The sequence below is a fragment of the Hemitrygon akajei genome, chromosome 16 (assembly GCF_048418815.1).
Source record: "Hemitrygon akajei chromosome 16, sHemAka1.3, whole genome shotgun sequence".
Classification (NCBI taxonomy): domain Eukaryota; kingdom Metazoa; phylum Chordata; class Chondrichthyes; order Myliobatiformes; family Dasyatidae; genus Hemitrygon; species Hemitrygon akajei.
This window is the reverse complement of record NC_133139.1, coordinates 29,442,580-29,460,162: the sequence shown is the minus strand read 5'-3', so window position 1 is coordinate 29,460,162 and position 17,583 is coordinate 29,442,580. Positions and strand designations below refer to the sequence as shown.

The 17,583-nt window shown below is 42.1% G+C and overlaps 2 protein-coding genes across 5 annotated transcripts in view; one reads left to right on the top strand and one right to left on the bottom strand.

Annotated features, from left to right (window-relative positions):
- LOC140739911 (protein ENL-like) overlaps positions 1-6,573 on the top strand; it is a 112,253-nt gene extending 105,680 nt beyond the window's left edge. Inside the window, exons 10-12 of the mRNA XM_073068578.1 lie at positions 987-1,058; positions 3,336-3,407; positions 5,745-6,573. Coding sequence (XP_072924679.1) covers positions 987-1,058; positions 3,336-3,407; positions 5,745-5,873 — 273 coding nt within the window. The 3' untranslated portion in view covers positions 5,874-6,573. The remainder of the gene's footprint in view (positions 1-986; positions 1,059-3,335; positions 3,408-5,744) is intronic.
- Positions 6,574-10,347: 3,774 nt separating this feature from the next.
- The window catches only part of acsbg2 (acyl-CoA synthetase bubblegum family member 2), a 72,715-nt gene continuing 65,479 nt past the window's right edge, over positions 10,348-17,583 (bottom strand). For all 4 annotated transcript variants that reach the window (XM_073068573.1, XM_073068577.1, XM_073068575.1 and 1 more), the window contains 3 exons: positions 17,362-17,501; positions 14,636-14,882; positions 10,348-13,008 (listed from right to left, as the gene is read on the bottom strand). In XM_073068573.1, coding sequence (XP_072924674.1) covers positions 12,890-13,008; positions 14,636-14,882; positions 17,362-17,501 — 506 coding nt within the window. In that variant the 3' untranslated portion in view covers positions 10,348-12,889. The remainder of the gene's footprint in view (positions 13,009-14,635; positions 14,883-17,361; positions 17,502-17,583) is intronic.

Genomic DNA, 17,583 nt, shown 5'->3' with positions numbered 1-17,583 from the left:
TGTGGACCCACTGCAGCAGGTTTCCCCCTACACAAGCTCACCGTGTGCGTCATTTATCCTGGCAAAGATAAGTTCTAGGACTGAAGGTCCAATCCAATTACGCTAACTCATTGACAATTATTTGGGGAGAGTTCTTCCTCTGGGCTGAATTGACTCCCTTTGAGGATTTCTGTTGGCTGTATTCCCACAGTCTGCCTGATGTAAAGAGGCTAAAGAAATTTGGCATGTCTCCTGTCACTTATTACAGCAACAGAGATGGGGTAGGTGGGTGGTAGAACATCAAAAAGAAACACAATTGCCTGGAAAAGATATTGAAGTGTCTGTGAAGCCGTGGAACAGGCAGTCCAGAAGGTGTGGAGGGGCCAGAGAGTGAGGTTAGTCAACCCGCATTGTGGGGACATCCCGTTACAGCAGTTCTCCAGCTGCCTGCTCCCAGTGGGTTTGCTCCCTTGAGGAAAGTGAAAGTGAATTAAGTTGTCTGCAGTTTGAAGCTCTGCAGATTCACCATTGCCCTGATACTAAGCAAGTGCTTGAGAAAATGGAGCTCTGATGGGTGGAGGATAATACAAGAGGCTTGATTTTGCCCGGAGTCTTCTCTGCCCCACTTGTTTATCAGGACAACAAATCAGTGGAAGTCCCTCCTCTTGGTTCCCTGAACTTTGACTTCCATGCTGGGATGAACCAATGTGAGATCCTGAACTTATTTCCAACTCAGGAGAGCCAGCAGAGGCCAGACTCATCTCACTGGGCCGTTCAAGAGTGGCAGTGTTTGTGAATTAATTGAAATGCTTGATTACACAGTTATCCAAGGGAAATCAGAAATATTTTTAAAGCTTGAGGTGGTGAGGTGAGAAGGCAAAATGTGTTTTAAACAGTCAGTGTTTCTGAAGTAAAAGAATGTTGTGTCTCTATACAAACACTGCAAGAAGAGAGACCCCTTAAGGTAGTAGTTGATTTCTGAGTAATTGTATTCATCTCTGTTACAGACATCTGGCAGAAAAAGTCCTGAAAACAGTGAAAAACCAGACAAATTATTTAAAAAAGGTTTGCAAGACAAGGTAAGCAGCTCTAAATAATTAAAGAACAATTGCAGGCAAACACAGGTCAAAACGTGGTGACTTTGTATAAAAGAATAATCACTTTATGATATTTTTATTCTACTGCGTTTGTTTTTGAAGTGTGGTGACAAAGTACCTACTTGAGTTTTTGTGGTTTTTATAACATCTTATTTTTTAAAAATAGTTCTTCAGTGTATGAAAAGAAATGATATCCTAATGCGATTTTCAGGAGTGAAGCCAGTAGAGAAAGAAGACAGAGATCCTTTACAAACTGTTGCCGGAGAGAGTGCTCTACCATCCCACTTAGATCTGTTGACAAGAGTTTAGATTTGTGAGAGGTGATGACAGCCAACAGTCAATGTTCTTAGCACTGGAGAGCAAGGACACAATGAATGCAATTATCTTGACAGAGAAATCAGCAATTAGGAACCTCGGGCATCCAGGTGCAGTCACAGTGTCTTCATTATGGAACATGTCATGGTTAATCCATTGTTTGAAAAAGAGTAACAGACAATTATTGGCTTAGAAAATGATAGTTAACCTCAGCACATCAAGCTAACAGACTCGCTAGAAGCTGATGTGCTCTTTGGCTTGAATGTGTTTCTGCTGGGTCACTGCCTCCTCGTATCAGGACACTGCGTAATGAAAGGATGTTTGCATATTGGAATGGCTAAAAGGTTAAAGCCATCCAGACTCTGAGAGAATTCTGAAATTGGAACTTGCCCTTACAGTAAAGTTGTGGTTATGTTTATTTTGTCATCCTCATGTTAGCAAAGTCCTCATTTAAAGGATTGAGTTTTGCTGGATGTCATTAGTCCAATGACTCTGGCCTCAATTCCCTCACTTGCTGACTCCAGTCAGTTTGGATTGGCAAAAACAACTGCTGCACAGTTTATAGGTGCACCGTGCTTGGCCCCCTCTTCTACTTGCATTGCACTTATGACTCTGCGGTATGGCACAGCTCCAACGCTTTGTTCAAGTTTGCTGATAACACCTCTGTCGTAGGCTGAATCAAAGGTGGTGACGTATCAGCATATAGGAAGGAGCTGTGGCTGAGTGGTGTCATAATGTCACTCAATGTCAGCAAGACCAAGGAGATGATTATTGAATTCAGGAGGAGGAAACTGGAGCTCCGTGAGCCATTCCTCATCAGGGAATCAGAGATGGAGAGGGTCAGTGACTTTAAATTCCTCAGTGTTATCATTTCAGAGCATCTACCCTGGGCCCAGCGCGTAGATGCCATTATGAAGAAAGCGCAACAGCACCTCTACTTAAAAGTTTGCAAAGATTCGGCATGTCATCTAAAACTTTGACAAACTTCTAAAGGTGTGTGGTGGAGAGAATATTGACTGGTTGCATTACAGCCTGGCGTGGAAACACCACTGCCTGTGAATGAAAAAAATCCAACAACACGTAGTGGATATGGCCCGGTCAATCATGGGTAAAGCCTTCCCCACCATTGAGCGCGTCTACGTGGAGTGTTGTTACAGGAAAACAACGTCCATCATCAAGGACACCCACCACCTTGGCCACGCTGTCTTCTTGCTGTTACCATTGGGAAGAAGGTACAGGAGCCTCAGGACCCAAACCAGCAGATTTAGGAACCGTTATTACCCCTCAACCATTAGGCTCTTGAACCAGAGGGTGTAACTTCACTCAGCTTCACTCTCCCCATCATTGAAACATTCCCACAACCAATGGACTCCCTTTCAAGGACTCTTCATTTCATGCTCTCAAGATTTGAGAGCATGAAATTTATCAAGATAATAATTTATTTATTATACTTTTTGTTCTTTTGTATTGCATGGTTTGTTGTCTTTTGCACATTATTTGTTTGTCCATCTTGTTGGGCGTGGTGTTTCATTGATTCTGTTTCTTGGATTTACTGTGTATGCCCACAAGAGAATGAATCTCGGGTTGTACAGTATATGTACTGTAAGTGTGGGCCTGGTCCTGTCTGTTCTGGCCCCTGCTGTAGAACCTGTAACCCATGGGTGTAGTTGTGGGCTACTCTTTGCTGTCTGCCACCCCACAGCTTCCTCGTCAAATCAGCTGCAGACCCTCAGGCATTACATCACACTGCCAACTCTGCCTTGGGTTAAAGTCCCTGCCCAGGCACTGATCCCACTATTGTGCTGAGGTGCGATGGAACCCTGTTTTTTTTTTTGGTCAGCTTTAGGGCATAAACCTTTCTGCATCAAAGCAGAAGGGGAAAGTTGAGTCTGTACAGTCTGGTACAAGAATTAATACTCTTAATATTAATTTTAATTTCTGCAGTCATATACAGAGGAACTGGTGGAACTGCACCGCAGGTTGATGGCACTACGAGAACGCAATGTGTTGCAGCAGGTAAACTTTGTGTTTTTATTGATGGTACTGCTCATCTAAAGTATCCGGACTAGAAACTGGATTCCACCTTTATTCGAGTTGAAAGATTCAAGATTGTTTCATGTCATTTGTAAAGGAGAACAAACTAATTATTGCTCTGGATCTGACACAGTACAAAAAAACCACAATAAGGCAGAGAAGGCAGTAATAATTTGTCAGAGTGTCTGGTGGCCTTGTATTCAGCTCAAATATTTTTAATCATAAACGAGAAAATCTGCAGATGCTGGCGTTCCAAAGCAACACACACGAAATGCTGGAGGATCTGGTGGTGCCTGTGGGAAAGAGTAAACAGTTGGCGGTTTGGGCCGAGGACAAGGAAGGAAGGGGAGAAGTCAGAGTCAGAAGGTGGGGGAGGGGAGGAAGCAAGGTGGCAGGTGATGGGCGAAATGGTGAGAGGGGAGGGTGAAGTAAAGAGCTGGGAAGTTGGTTGGTGAAAGAGATAAAGGACTGGGAAAGGGGGAATCTGACAGAAGACCATGGAAGAAGGGGAAGGAGCACCAGAGGGAGGTGATGGGCAGGTAAGGAGATAAGGTGAGAGAGGGAATTGGGAATGGGGAGTGGTGAAGGGGGGGAGGGACATTACCTGAAGTTCGAGAAATCAATGTTCATGCCATCAGATTGGAGGCTCCCCAGACATAATACAAGGTGTTGCTCCTCCAACCTCATCGCGACATGGACTGACATATGGAATTAAAAGAGATGGCCGTTGGAGATCCCACTTCTGGCGGATGGAGCGTAGGTGCTCAGTGAAGTGGTCTCCCAATCTGCGTCAGGTCTCACCGACACACAGGAGGCCACACCGGGAGCACTAGACACAGTAGATGACCCCAACAGACTCACAGGTGAAGTGTTACCTCAGCTGGAAGGACTGTTTGGAGCCCTGAATGGTAGTGAGGCAGGAGGTATAGGGGCAGGAAGGAGATCAGTGGGGAGGGACAAATGGACAAGTCACTTTCTCTAGGGAGCGATCCCAGGAGAAAGTGGGGTGGGGGGGGAGAAGGAGGGAAAGATGTACTTGATGGCAGAAGTTATGGAGAATTATGGGCTGGGCACAGAGGGTGGTGGGTGGTAGGAGAGGACAAGGAGCCCTATCCCTGGAGTGGCAGCGGGAGGATGGGGTGAGGGCAGTGATGATGGTGGAGGAAGAGAAGCCTCTTCCTTTGAAAAAGGAGAACATCTCATTAGTCCTGGAATGAAAAACCTCATCCTCTGAGCAGATGTGGCAGAAATGGAGGAACTGAGAAAAGGGGATGGCTTTTTTTTTTACAAGTGACGGGGTGAGAAGAGGTCACTTCAGGTTGCTGTGAGAATCAGTGGGTTTATAGAAGATATCAGTAGGTAATCAGTTGTATTTAAATATATATCTTATTTGCATAGAAGTTTTAAAAAAGGCTGGGAAGCCACCCCCCCACATACGGTGGTAACTCTGGAGGATAATTTATGGAAATTAATTCAAATCTTATGCAATCTGTGCTTGAAAACTGTTAATAGTACTGGAATATTACTTTCATTTTTCACATTAAGCCAGTATTGGCTGTTTGGTTGGTATTCGTCTGTCTCAAAGGACAATGGGTGATGGCCATCATCACAAGCCTGGGCAGAAGGTATGGAGATCTTTGAGATGCCCAGTTGTCAAGATTCCCCTCTCGGCCTCACCGAGTCTTTGTAGTCCAAAGGAAAGTTTATGAAGCAATGTTTGGCACCAGCTTGGCTGCGGGAGCTGCTGGAAGGATGTTCAATGATGTCCAGCAACCTTAGAGGCTCCACTCCGGGTTTACTCCCGTGGCCTTCTTCTCTCCCGAGGCTGCCCACAAGGCAGTGGGGCTATTTACCCTTGGCTGGGGATCTGGTTCATGAGCTCCAGAGCGTGTAGACACACACACTGGTGGGCCTGTGTACTACGTGTGCAGGGGCCAGACCTCCTCCTCCCCATCCTCTGTAGTTCACCCTGAGCCCGAAAGTTCAATTTCTATGTGTTGACACCAAAGAGGTGCTACATGAGGCTTGCTGTTGAAGAGTCTGTGTACTGGCACATTCAGCTCTCCTTTTCGCAAGACCGCTAGCCAGCGGTGGAAGCTGAAAGCGAGATTGACAAGCACTACCCGCTACGCTACCTCACTGGAAGCATCATGGCAGCCATTTTGACACCGAGCCAATATACGTTACTAAAAGCGTTTTTGCTATTGTTATTGTTCCAACTGCTTAGCTTCTCCTGTGATGTTTGCAGTGCTGACTAGTATAGAAATTCTAACTCTAATTTCTTGTCCAAGTTTTACACCATCTTTCTTTTCTCTGCAGATTGTAAACCTTATTGAAGAAACCGGACATTTCAATGTTACAAACACAACTTTTGATTTTGACCTTTTCTCATTGGATGAAACCACAGTTCGCAAGCTACAGAGTTACTTGGAGGCAACAGCAACATGACATGGGCTTTCAAAGCAGACTGTAGTACATTGAATATGAATTAAGACATTGGACTGCAATCCCTCTGTGATGGAAAGCACAGCCTCTGAGATGAGAAATGGCATTAGTACTGGACATCGAACACTTACCATCTCAAACCTGTGGAGATCAACTTAAAATCTTCACTGCATGGGATTAGGAAAGTCATTGTCAAAGCTTAAAATGTATTGCCATTTATCAGTTCCCAGAAACATAACCATTCTACTAGGTCACAGGCAGAGTGAATGGAAGGCCAAATTTTTCTCTTCCACAAAATGTTTACCTTTTCAAACTATCAGAAGAACACGGAAATGTTTTTTTTAAAAAAGAATCATCCAAATGGACACTTGTTTTAGTCTAGTAAACTTGTGTGAGATTTTACCTGAAGACTTATAGAAGTAATGTATATATCTGGAAAAGAACAAATGAGCTTGCATCTCTGATGTGAACCGGAGAATTCTGTGGTTTCTAATAAAACGCCAAACAGTTTTACTGTGGAAATAAAACTCCATGAAACGCCCAGCACATTGCTGAACTCAATGTGGTCTTAGAACACCATACCACTGCATTGTATATTGTCTAAAGAATATATATTTTTGAACCCTTTGAGTATTGACTGTCCTTTCCCACTCTCAAAAAACGCAGAGTTTTAAAAATCTACATTAATTTTGTACAAATCATTCACCCACTGTGTCTTTTATTCACTATTGTAAGGTGAAAAGAAAAAGTGATGGTTTTCATAAAAGGACATTCAAACTGCTGTCTCTAAAAGTGATCCCCTTGGCTTCTGCTAAACCATTAGTTTTCTTTGCAGTCCCCTGTCACATTCCCTTTGCTTTCACTCTTTTGTTTGGTCAAAATTGCTCAACTTTCCATTAAAGAACAAATAAATATGAATTCTGATCTCTGCTGGCCATCCAAACCCATACATATCTACTGGGGTATTTAATCCCATTTAACTCAGTCGCTAATCTCGGACTGTAGTAATCCAATTTTCTATCCTTTTTAAATGGTTCCTTGGTAACAGTCCAGTCCATTAACAACCTCCACGTGCAAATTGTGAATAGATCTTTGTCAGGCCAGAATATGTCATTTTAAAAATTGAATTCACCTCGAGTTCCTGTGATTAAGTTGTCTTTTTGAAATGGAGGCATTGGGTGGATTAATGGCCTCATTAATCCTACTGTAGTTGTTTATCGTCGTGGTATACATGGACAGTACAGTGACACATTAGGTCAACACTATTGTCTTGCAATTCCAGTAACCTGGCCTCGGTGCTCACTCTGTTCTTCCTGCTGCTATCTGGGTGTCCTCTCACATCCCGGAGATGTTAATCGGTTGTGTAAATCACCCCAAATGCAGAAGGAATCAGGGCAGAGTTGGTGGCCCTTTGAGAGCGAGTAGTTGAGAGGTAGCAAGTGGGGGCAACATGGCAGATGAGAATCTCAAAGGACTCTGATGGACCATGTGGTCTCCTTCCACGTTGTAGGAAAATGGAACAGAATCTCCTAAATCACTTTGCACAAATGTTAGCAAAGAACACAATGAGCCATTAGGAGGTTGGAGCCGTAAATGTGGTTCTTTAACTCTGTCTCATAGAGGATGGTGGAGAGGTTTGGTGAAGTTTTGGAGTGTCAGACTTTAGTGGCTAATGGAGAAGTAACAGACAGACAGACAGACTTTATCGATCCCGAGGGAAATTGGGTTTCGTTACAGCCACACCAACCAAGAATAGTGTAGAAATATAGCAATATAAAACCATAAATAATTAAATAATAATAAGTTAATCATGCCAAGTGGAAATAAGTCCAGGACCAGCCTATTGGCTGAGGATGTCTGACACTCCGAGGGAGGAGTTGTAAAGTTTGATGGCCACAGGCAGGAATGACTTCCTATGACGCTCAGTGTAACATCTCGGTTTCTTACAGTAACAACTGCAAGAACGTGCAAGAGACTGAAGTTGGAGAAGCCCAGTTGTGTTTTTAGGTTGCAGGACAGGAGGTCGGGTATGAGAGATCTGAGAGGGATTTGAACAAAAGGTGATGAGGGTTTTAAAAGTTATGTGTTGATTATCCGGGAATGTTCATTAACAAGGCAAGAGCAGAAATCACAGCGTGTTGAATGGTCTCCAATTTTCAGATGATGGAAAAAGGGAAGCTGGCTTGGAGTATGGTGCAGTGGTCAACTCTGAATATAACATTCACGACCACATTTGGTTGTCAGCAGACAAAACATAAAGCCAGAATCAATGTTATGGATTTGAAAATTACATGTGTGGTGATTGGAGAAAGATGTTAGACCACAAGATTAAAGAACATTAGGCCATTTAACCCATTGAGTCTGCTCCCCCATTTGATCATGGGTGATCTATTATCCTTTCAATCCCATTTTCCTGCCTTCTTCCTGTAACCTTTGATGCCCTTACTAATCAAGAACCTGTCAACTTTTAGCATGTTAGGGTAGCATAGTGGTTATCACAATGCTTTGTAGTACCAGCAACCCGGGTTCAGTTCCCACCATTGCCTGTAAGGAGCTTGTACGCTCTCCCCGTGACTGTGGTGGGTTTCCTCTGGGTGCTCTGGTTTCCTCCCACAGTTCAAAGACCTACCGTTTGGTAGGTTAATTGATCATTGTAAGTAGTCCTATGATTAGGCTAGAATTTGGGCAGACTGGCACAAAATATAAAAATAAGTTAAATATACCCATCAGCAAGGGGGGGGTGGGAGGGATGTGTGGAGGAGGAACTGTAGATCAGGAATAGAGGGAGAGCAGCTGGAGGATTCAATGTCCATGCTATCAGGTTGTACACCTCTGAGGTATAGTGCCCCCCCCCCCACCCCCCACTTGCACTTGGCTTCAACGGGCAATGGAGGAAGCCGAGGACAAGACAGGTTATTGTGGGAATGGGAAGGGGAGTTAAATTAGCCACTGGGAACTCTTGGGGAAGTATTCCCCAGACTGTGCCCAATCCTAACGGAAAGTTCAGCTCAGCTAAATACTAGTGGATGCCCCAAGGTACAGAATTTGTAGCAGGACCTCAGCTGGCTTTGGTCTTTCCCGTGTTTGATATAGCAGGCATATGGAAACTAGAGAAATAGGAGCCCAAGGCCAAATCATAACGTCCGAGTGAGTTTGCAGAACTCCACTAGATGCGTAGGTGCTAAACCAGGGGGGAAGAGCTGAGGGCAGTGGGGCGATGTGGATATGAACAGAGGGGACTGTAGACAGGTACAGGAGGGGCAGGCAGAATAGATCCTCTCTCAGATGAGATTGTGGTGCACATTAGTGAAAAGTTGGTCCACAGAAAAGATGTGTGTGACAGCAGATGCTGGTTTGGGGGAGAGGGCAGGGAAAAGTGGGGGGGGGGGGGGCATGAGAAAGGTAAATTTTTCCACTTACAAACAGGCCTCGCAGTTCAGGTTTGCAGGATGTTGTCCTGGGAGGGATGAAGGATCAATTGTCGGTTTAACGTGGTCCTGTTTCCCCTTGAGTGAAACTCAAGATTGGAGAATCGGGTGACTCACAATGGGAAGAGCTGTTCAAATTATACAACTGGTGCAATTTGATCCCAGTCTGTCCAGGTTTATGGAGTCATTGAGAAGTACAGCAGGGAAACAGGCCATTCAGCCCATTGAGTCTATGCTTGCCATTAACCATGTAGTTTTCTCCTCTGCACTTTCCCATCATCTCTCCTGGATTCTACCACTCCCCTACACACACAGGGCAATTTACAGCAGTCAATTCACCTCGTATTCAGCACGTTTGTGGGAGACGGCCGGAAACCAGAGCACCTGGAAGAATCTGGCAGCCACAGCAAGCACCCAAGGTCAGGTTTGAACCCGGCTCTGTGCCATGGTGTGCCCCATGATTCCGTGGAGAGAGAGAAAATGGCACCATAGAATCTAATCTAAAAAAAAGCTGTAGATCAATGTATTTCACTGGGGTGATCAAATTTCCCCCAACCGATTAGTAGAGGGCCTAGCTGTCTTGGTATAGACAGCCATGGAGGACTGAAATCACTGGCCCAATTCAAAAGTGGATCCAAACAACACTCCTCACGTGGCATTAGCTCACATCCAAAGAACATTTATAGTAGGGGTTTTATGTTAAAGCGGACACTGTATATGCGTTTCTTTATAGTTTCTACTTCAATCAGAATATATTTATATTTAGTAGTATTTATAATTGAATACAAAAGCTCAACTACGAAAAGCAGTTGGGGAGGTACCTGTAACACTATGTCACAAAGAACGTAGCACGTTGGGAATGAAGATGCTTTGAAAGATTTCTTAGTACTTTCTGATAGCTGTACCTGTACTTCCAATGTGATTGACATAGGCAGTTTTGTTCTGTCTTTAAAAAAAAAGCTTTATGGTAGCAAATATATTGTATTTCAATTCTCCTCCAGACAAGATAAAATCCACATTGAAAACACTTTGTCGGCTACACCATGATCTTCCGGAAAGCCACTGATTTCACAACTTTATTTGCAACACATTCCATCATGATGCCATGAAACACACGAATGTTTGAATTGTTTTGTACAAGTTCATGCAAAATTTACAGTCTGCTGCAGCAATAATTTACCTAATACAATACCCATATTTACACTGAATACAGTCTAGATGGAGTTAATATTCATGAAAAATAACAATAATTAGACCTCAAACAACATTCGTTCTCATGAAGTGATATATTAAAAAAAATTAACCTGTTAGCCAAAATATCTGGAGTTAACTGAAGTGGTAAAGTACTCACTGGACAAAGTTCAGCATTGGATTTCTGAGAGTTTAAAGCACTGTCCTCAGTTTCAGAACTGGCTTAACACACCCGATCAGATATTACATTTATACAGACACGCACAAAGGACGAAAACAAATGACCTTTATATTACCTTCCTGTCAGAGGCAAACTGGGTGGAAAGTGGGCATTGTGTAAACTGTGCATTGAGATCACAGCCTGTCATTTTAAGTGGTACATTTGTGAATTAACCAAGTTGCTGCCTAAGTTTTATTAAATCAGTCAAATGTAAACAAATTGGTCGTTTCCTGGTTAATACCTCTACTGTTCAATCTTAAAAACTAAGAAACGGCACAAGCCATCATTTGTAAAGAGTGTTGTGAATAAAAACATGCAATAATAGACACTGAAAATTTGATTCCCAACACTCCTCCCTGATGTTTTGGTAGAAAGGTCATTTCCCCCAATACACTCAAGAGTTAGTTGTTCAATTACAGCTGACCTTCATCTCATCTCCAACTAACTTGTCGGTCTTTCCCATCCTCAGTCCGATCCTGTTTTAAATGGATTATAGGGCTTGCCTCAATAGGCACCGATGGTAAATATTTACATATTCTGTTGTCAAAAATCAAACCAGCAGTCAGAAAATTGCAAGGCTCCAAAGTATAGAGCTGGTCAAAGGGGTTCAGCCTTGAGACATTTGGTATCTTAAGAAAAAACAGCCTTATGATTAAAATATTGGAGTCTCATTCAGCTGCACCTTAACCACACAAGCACGTGAAGTCCGATTTTCAAAGCTTCAGCAGCAAATAAATTCAACCCATTTATCATAGAAAGGCTTCACAATGCATCATCTAGCAAGCAGTCAATCCTGGAAGTGCAAGCAAAGCAGGCCATTGGCGTGGAGGTAAAAGTAGTTTGTTGTAAGGGCACTACAAATACAGACGCCTGGGGCAACTAAAGAGACAAGTTGTGATCGCGTGTCATGCTGCAACGCTTCTGCTACCTAGCTAGGAATTTATTTCACAAATGAGTGAGAGATGCACAATCGTGACAGGTTATTTCATTCCACACGCAGGGGAATAAACAGGCACTTTAAAAAAGGCTATAAGCCCAGAACTGCTTCCCAGGTGTCTGGTATGGAGGCACATTAAACTGAGCACAAGACGGGCAAATCACAATTAAAACTTAAAAGTTGCTACCACAGGAACTCTGATAGGAACTGGTGGGCAGGGAGAAGAGACCAGCTGCTTACAAGATGCAACTTTAGTCAAACAGAAGGATAGATTATGCAGATTTCGTGGAGCACAGAGAAACCTGTGTTTCTTTTAACTTAAAGGAAATAACTGAAAAAGGAAATGGGAGATAATGGAGCAAAAGTAGTGGCATGAATGCAAACAGACTATTCTAATCCGTCAATTATGCTGATGCATTGTGAGGATACAAGGCAGATGATTCTGTAGTATTTAAAGCATTGCCATGTCATATGGCTTCTCATGTATAAAAATGAATCACTTGATTTTCTATTTCATTTTCTCCGATAGGGCTGTACAGCATTTCTACAAAATGCACACCTAAAACACAAAAATATATTTCATGGCAACTTTATGAACAATAAATAGCCAAAACAAAGACATAGTTTATGACAAGCTTAAATAATTCTTTTTTGGCTGTACAAAAACAACTGGAATAATATTCTTTACAGACATGTGGCTATCAAAAGTAAAACGGTATAACATTTCTTTGGAGACTGTAATCGTGTATAATAGAATATCAACCTTCCAATATGGATTTTGTAAACAACATTTTCTTCTGTATCCCAAAGCACATCACTATCAACAGAAGTTTGCTGCCTGCCTTTCAAACTTACTACATTTTAAGACAAAAGCAGTTTGACTTCTTTCAGTGAAGCCAAATGTCAACATTTTTTCTCACATGTACTTGTACATTTAAATATGATAACCAAACTTTTCAATGTTTGCAGTGCTGAGACCCAAGGGTTGTGCCGAAGCTATAAACACACAAACTCATGGTCTCCATACAACTTGTTGAAGCTATCGAATCCCTGGCTAGTACAAATGCAGCACAATTAGTTTCCCCATTGTAACATTAATGAAATATGAAGATGACTTCAGCATTTCCTTCAAATGAATCGAACCTTACAAGTAAACGTAAAACGTGAACACAATTGCAATAATTAAAAATATAAAAGAGTGCACAATTCCAGCTGGTGTTTCACTCTGCGGTAACTGTTGACTCTATTTCCCTGGGAGTGGATTATCTGGAGTGACTGGAGTTATTGCATCCTTATAGAAGTCATCAATTTGCTCATTGTACATCTTCAGGACCACGGGTCGCTTCAGTTTCATTGTTGGACCTACAAGTGAAAGAGAACAAGAATCCAAGTTACCAAAAGGTGGCAGATAGAAAACAGGCTATTAAAGCCTCAATTTTAATCACCTTCTTCAGCCTTCCTCCTACTACATAAATGACTGTCACTGCAACCTTCAGAAGGAGAAATAAAAACATCCACTGTAGGAAGTGCACACTCAAGAGTTGCCAGAGTTAGCTACTAATACGAGCCACTGTTCTGACATTAACAGCCCATCGATCTGATATGCTTCTCTCTCCACACATGCTGCTTGGCCTGCTAAGTATTGCCGGCATTTGTTCTTTATTTCAGATTCCCAGCAACTGCAGGGTTCTGCATTTGGATTTTAAAAACTCGGTGAGACGAGGAAGTCTGCAGATGCTGGAAGTCCAGGGCAACGCACACAAGATGCTGTTGGAACGCAGCGGGCCAGGCAGCATCTAAACTTGGTTCGGCTCACCGCTTCCAATAGGTTTCAATAGGTACATTTAATGTCAGAGAAACGTAAGCAATATACAACCCGAAATTGTTTTTCTTCACAAAACATCCACGAAAACAGAGGAGTGTCCCAAAGAATGAATGGCAGTTAAACATTAGAACCCAAAGCCCCCCCTCCCCAGTACCCCCTTCCACACACAAGCAGCCGCAAGGCAACAAAGCCCCCCCACCACCTTCACCAGCAAAATAGCATCGGCGCCTCCCCCAACCACTCGAGCATGCAGCAAAGCATCAGTAAAGGCACAGACTTGCAGAAACCCAAAGACCACTCGTTCACCCGGTAATTCCACATACCACGGGCTCGCTCTCTCCCTGATCAGGGAAAACGAGCTGTCGCTAGAGGACAGAAAACTTTGTGTATGTGACCTCACAAGAAAGAGGCACATTTTGCTCCAGGTCAGAGCTACTATTGGAGTATAAAAGTTGAAATTGTTTGCTGTGTAACCAAAACTATGTAGTCAGCTTTGAACTTGCTATTTGCTAGAGAATGAAATCTTAAGAATGTAGAAGACAATGGTGTGTTAAATGAGCGGTAGCTAAGAGATGTAGATTATGTAGTCTGAGTTTGCTATTTGCTATGCATGTACCCAATTTAGTAGGAGAATGAAATCTTAAGAATGTAGAAGACAATGGTGTGTTAAATGAGCGGTAGCTAAGAGATGTAGATTATGTAGTCTGAGTTTGCTATTTGCTATGCATGTACCCAATTTAGTAGGAGAATGAAATCTTAAGAATGTAGAAGACAATGGTGTGTTAATGAGAGGTAGCTAAGAGATGTAGATTAGAACATCATTAAGTCAATGGGTAGAAACAATAGTGGCAGATGTACTTGTGATACGCAACTATAGACCGATTGGCTATGCTAATGCAACTAAACCAGGAGATTGCTATAAAAAATGCTATGTACAAGGATCGGTGGGCAATCAGCGACTAGCTCACTGACTGTCTCAGCTTTGATTTGCAAATTAAAGTTTAATACTTCTTGAAGAATCTTTTGCGTCTCCTGGTCATTTGTGGGGCACGAGAAACCACGACACTACCAGGCTGCCCACTCCATCACCTGTATGGTTCGAGTAGACTAGTTTTGAGATGGCAATGTGACATTGTTACTTACATCGATAGATTCGTCCCTTACCTAATTCTCCACCTGGAATGGAGAAGTCCTTCTCCAAGAGAGACCATTTCTGAATTCGTTGAGCATTGGATAAGGCCTTTTCATTCACACGATTGATGCCTTCCTGAATGGCAGCAAACACGGCTGCATCTTTGCTGGAGTAGATTTCTGATACTTTGGTGGCTTTGCAACCTATCGTCTGGCAATACAGAATCGCCTCTTCTGTTAGGTCATCCAGTGGCTCTCCCGTATCGCTGTTTACATTGCACTGAAATGGAAAACATGCAGCGTTACTCCAGCGTGCAGGCGGAATTCTACAAACCAGCCTCATTTGATTCATTGGTGGCATTAAAGTTAGAACTTAATCCCATTAGTTATTCAAATTTACAAGCTATTATCTTAGAACAGGGAAAGAAATTACATCATGATAATTATTCCAAAGAACTAAAAAATTTTTTAAAAAAGATTAAATCATTGAACTTATCCCAGGCAATGACAATCTACACGCTCTTCTTTTAGAGCTAAAAAGGTCATTAAGCTTAATTATAATTTAACAATTATCACACTTGATGCAACAATGTGTAACATTTTAAGTACTTATTTTAAACCCATATTGATTCATAAATATGCAATGCTTTCAGCAGTTCACTTGCTTCTAATAATTACATTGATGAAATCTACAAAAGGCTTTTCACCGCGGAACAGAAGGCAAGTGCTGACAGCACTGGAACCCATGTACGTGCAAACTAAAAATAGAGTTGTCGGCTTCATGCAACACAGAAAACAATGATAGTTTGGCTATCATTACAAATGTGAATTCTATGCCATGCTGACGTATTTAGTTCGCAGGGCAAGAAATCCTTGAAGAGCAAGCTCCTTTTGAAGTATTTTGATATTGCATCATCAACAAAGTAATTTTTAAAAATGTAAGTTTTTGGGTCAGTTCACTCGATCCAACCACTTGCTCAATTTGCACATTTACCAAGAAGACAGGAAGACTCGCACTTGAATCAGAATTAGAATCAGGTTCATTGTCACTGACACAAGTATTTAAGTTTGTTGTTTTGTGGTAGCAGTACAGTGCACGCATGACGACGTACTATAAACTACCAGGAAAATAAATAACGCGAGGAATTGCAACGTAGTGTTCACGGGTCATTGACCAATCAGAAACATGGTAACAGAGGGGAAGAACCTGCTCCTAAAATGTCGAGTGTACAACACCGACTTTACTGTCAAATTTCTTCCCAGAAGTTTGTAATTCCCTTTAGAACTTGTTCTAATTGTTAAAAATATTCTTGGAAACAGTATTTGCGCTTTTGCGATCTAAATCAACTAATGCTCTACTTACTAAATGCTAACTTTCTGGAGCTTGGTAGATTTTGTTTGCTGGACTGCGTGTACCACATCTACGTGTGGTCATCAAAACACAACTTACAAGAAACATTCCGTTCTCTTTTAGTAAATTAGTACAATTATTGCAGTATGTCCAATATTACTCAGACAATGAGGATACTCCTGTATGGTAGGCATTTTTAGATTTTATTATCTTTCATGGGTCATGGATCCAACTAGTTATGAAAACAGGGAAAACTTCTTTTGCAGAATCTAGGACACATCCGGTACTTAGTGATTAGTGGGATTAGAAGTGATTAGTCATCTAGATCTAGTAAAGTCTCTACAGTCCATTAGGTTAGTAAAACTAAGACTAGGCTTTCCCAGATTAGATCTTCTTTGGGTTGACATGGCAAAGTACACCTTCACTGGAGCAACGCTCGAGTCCAGAGAGGCAAGGTCAGGAGGGGTGAATAGGTAACAAAGCTCAAAGTACATTTATTACCAAAGTGTGCATATACTTTCTACAGGGGCACAATTGAGAGCATCCTGACTGGCTGCATCACTGCCTGGTATGGGAACTGTACTTCCCTCAATCGCAGGACTCTGCAGAGAGTGGTGCGGACAGCCCAGCACATCTGTAGATGTGAACTTCCCATGATTCAGGACACTTACAAAGACAGGTGTGCAAAAAGGGCCCGTAGGATCATTGGGGACCCGAGTCACTCCAACCACAATCTATTCTGACTGCTATCATCCAGGAAACGGTGCCACAGCATAAAAGTCAGGATCAACAGGCTCTGGGACAGCTTCTTCCACCAGGCCATCAGACTGATTAACTCACACTGATTTGAGTGTATTTCTATGTTACACTGACTGTTCTATTTATTATAAATTACTATGATCACATATTTAGACAGAGACATAGCGCAAAGATTTTTACTCCTCATGTATGTGAAGGATCTAAGAAATAAAATTCAATTATCCAACCTTGGGATTTGATTCCTTACAGGCTGCCACAAAGAATGAAACCCAAAAGAACCCATTAAAAAAAAGACTGCCAAACACCCAATGTGCAAAGAGAAAAACTAATTGTGTAAACACTAAAAGTGTGCAAAGTTTGCGAAAGAGGCAATGTAATAGATGTTTGCTATTGCAATAGATCAGGAAGATAGTCTTCAAATTAGACTTAAATATCTCCCTTTGAATAACTGGAATTTTATAATTTGGATGAATTAGGTAGAATTAGGAGAGCTCAAAGAGAAATAGTAAAGTGAGAAGTGAAATCAGGAAGCAAGTTCAATGTGTTTCCTTCCCTCTTGGCAATTTTTAACCCCTCTACACATTCCCTCACACAGGGATAATTACTGTGCTAAATTACATAAATTACTCATCAGGAAAAAATCAAATACCTTCAGTGTCAATAACATGGACAGGAATTTGCGTTTGTCTCCGATCAGCATCGCATTGCTGATGATTGGTACACGTTCCTTCACAGCGTCCTCAATGGGAACAGGCGGTATGTTTTCTCCACCGGCGGTAATAATCAACTCTGTCACAGAGAACACCGCTAATTAACAAAACTGGGCTTGTTTGCACACACAGTATCTTTAAAAACCCTGCCACACCTCAAA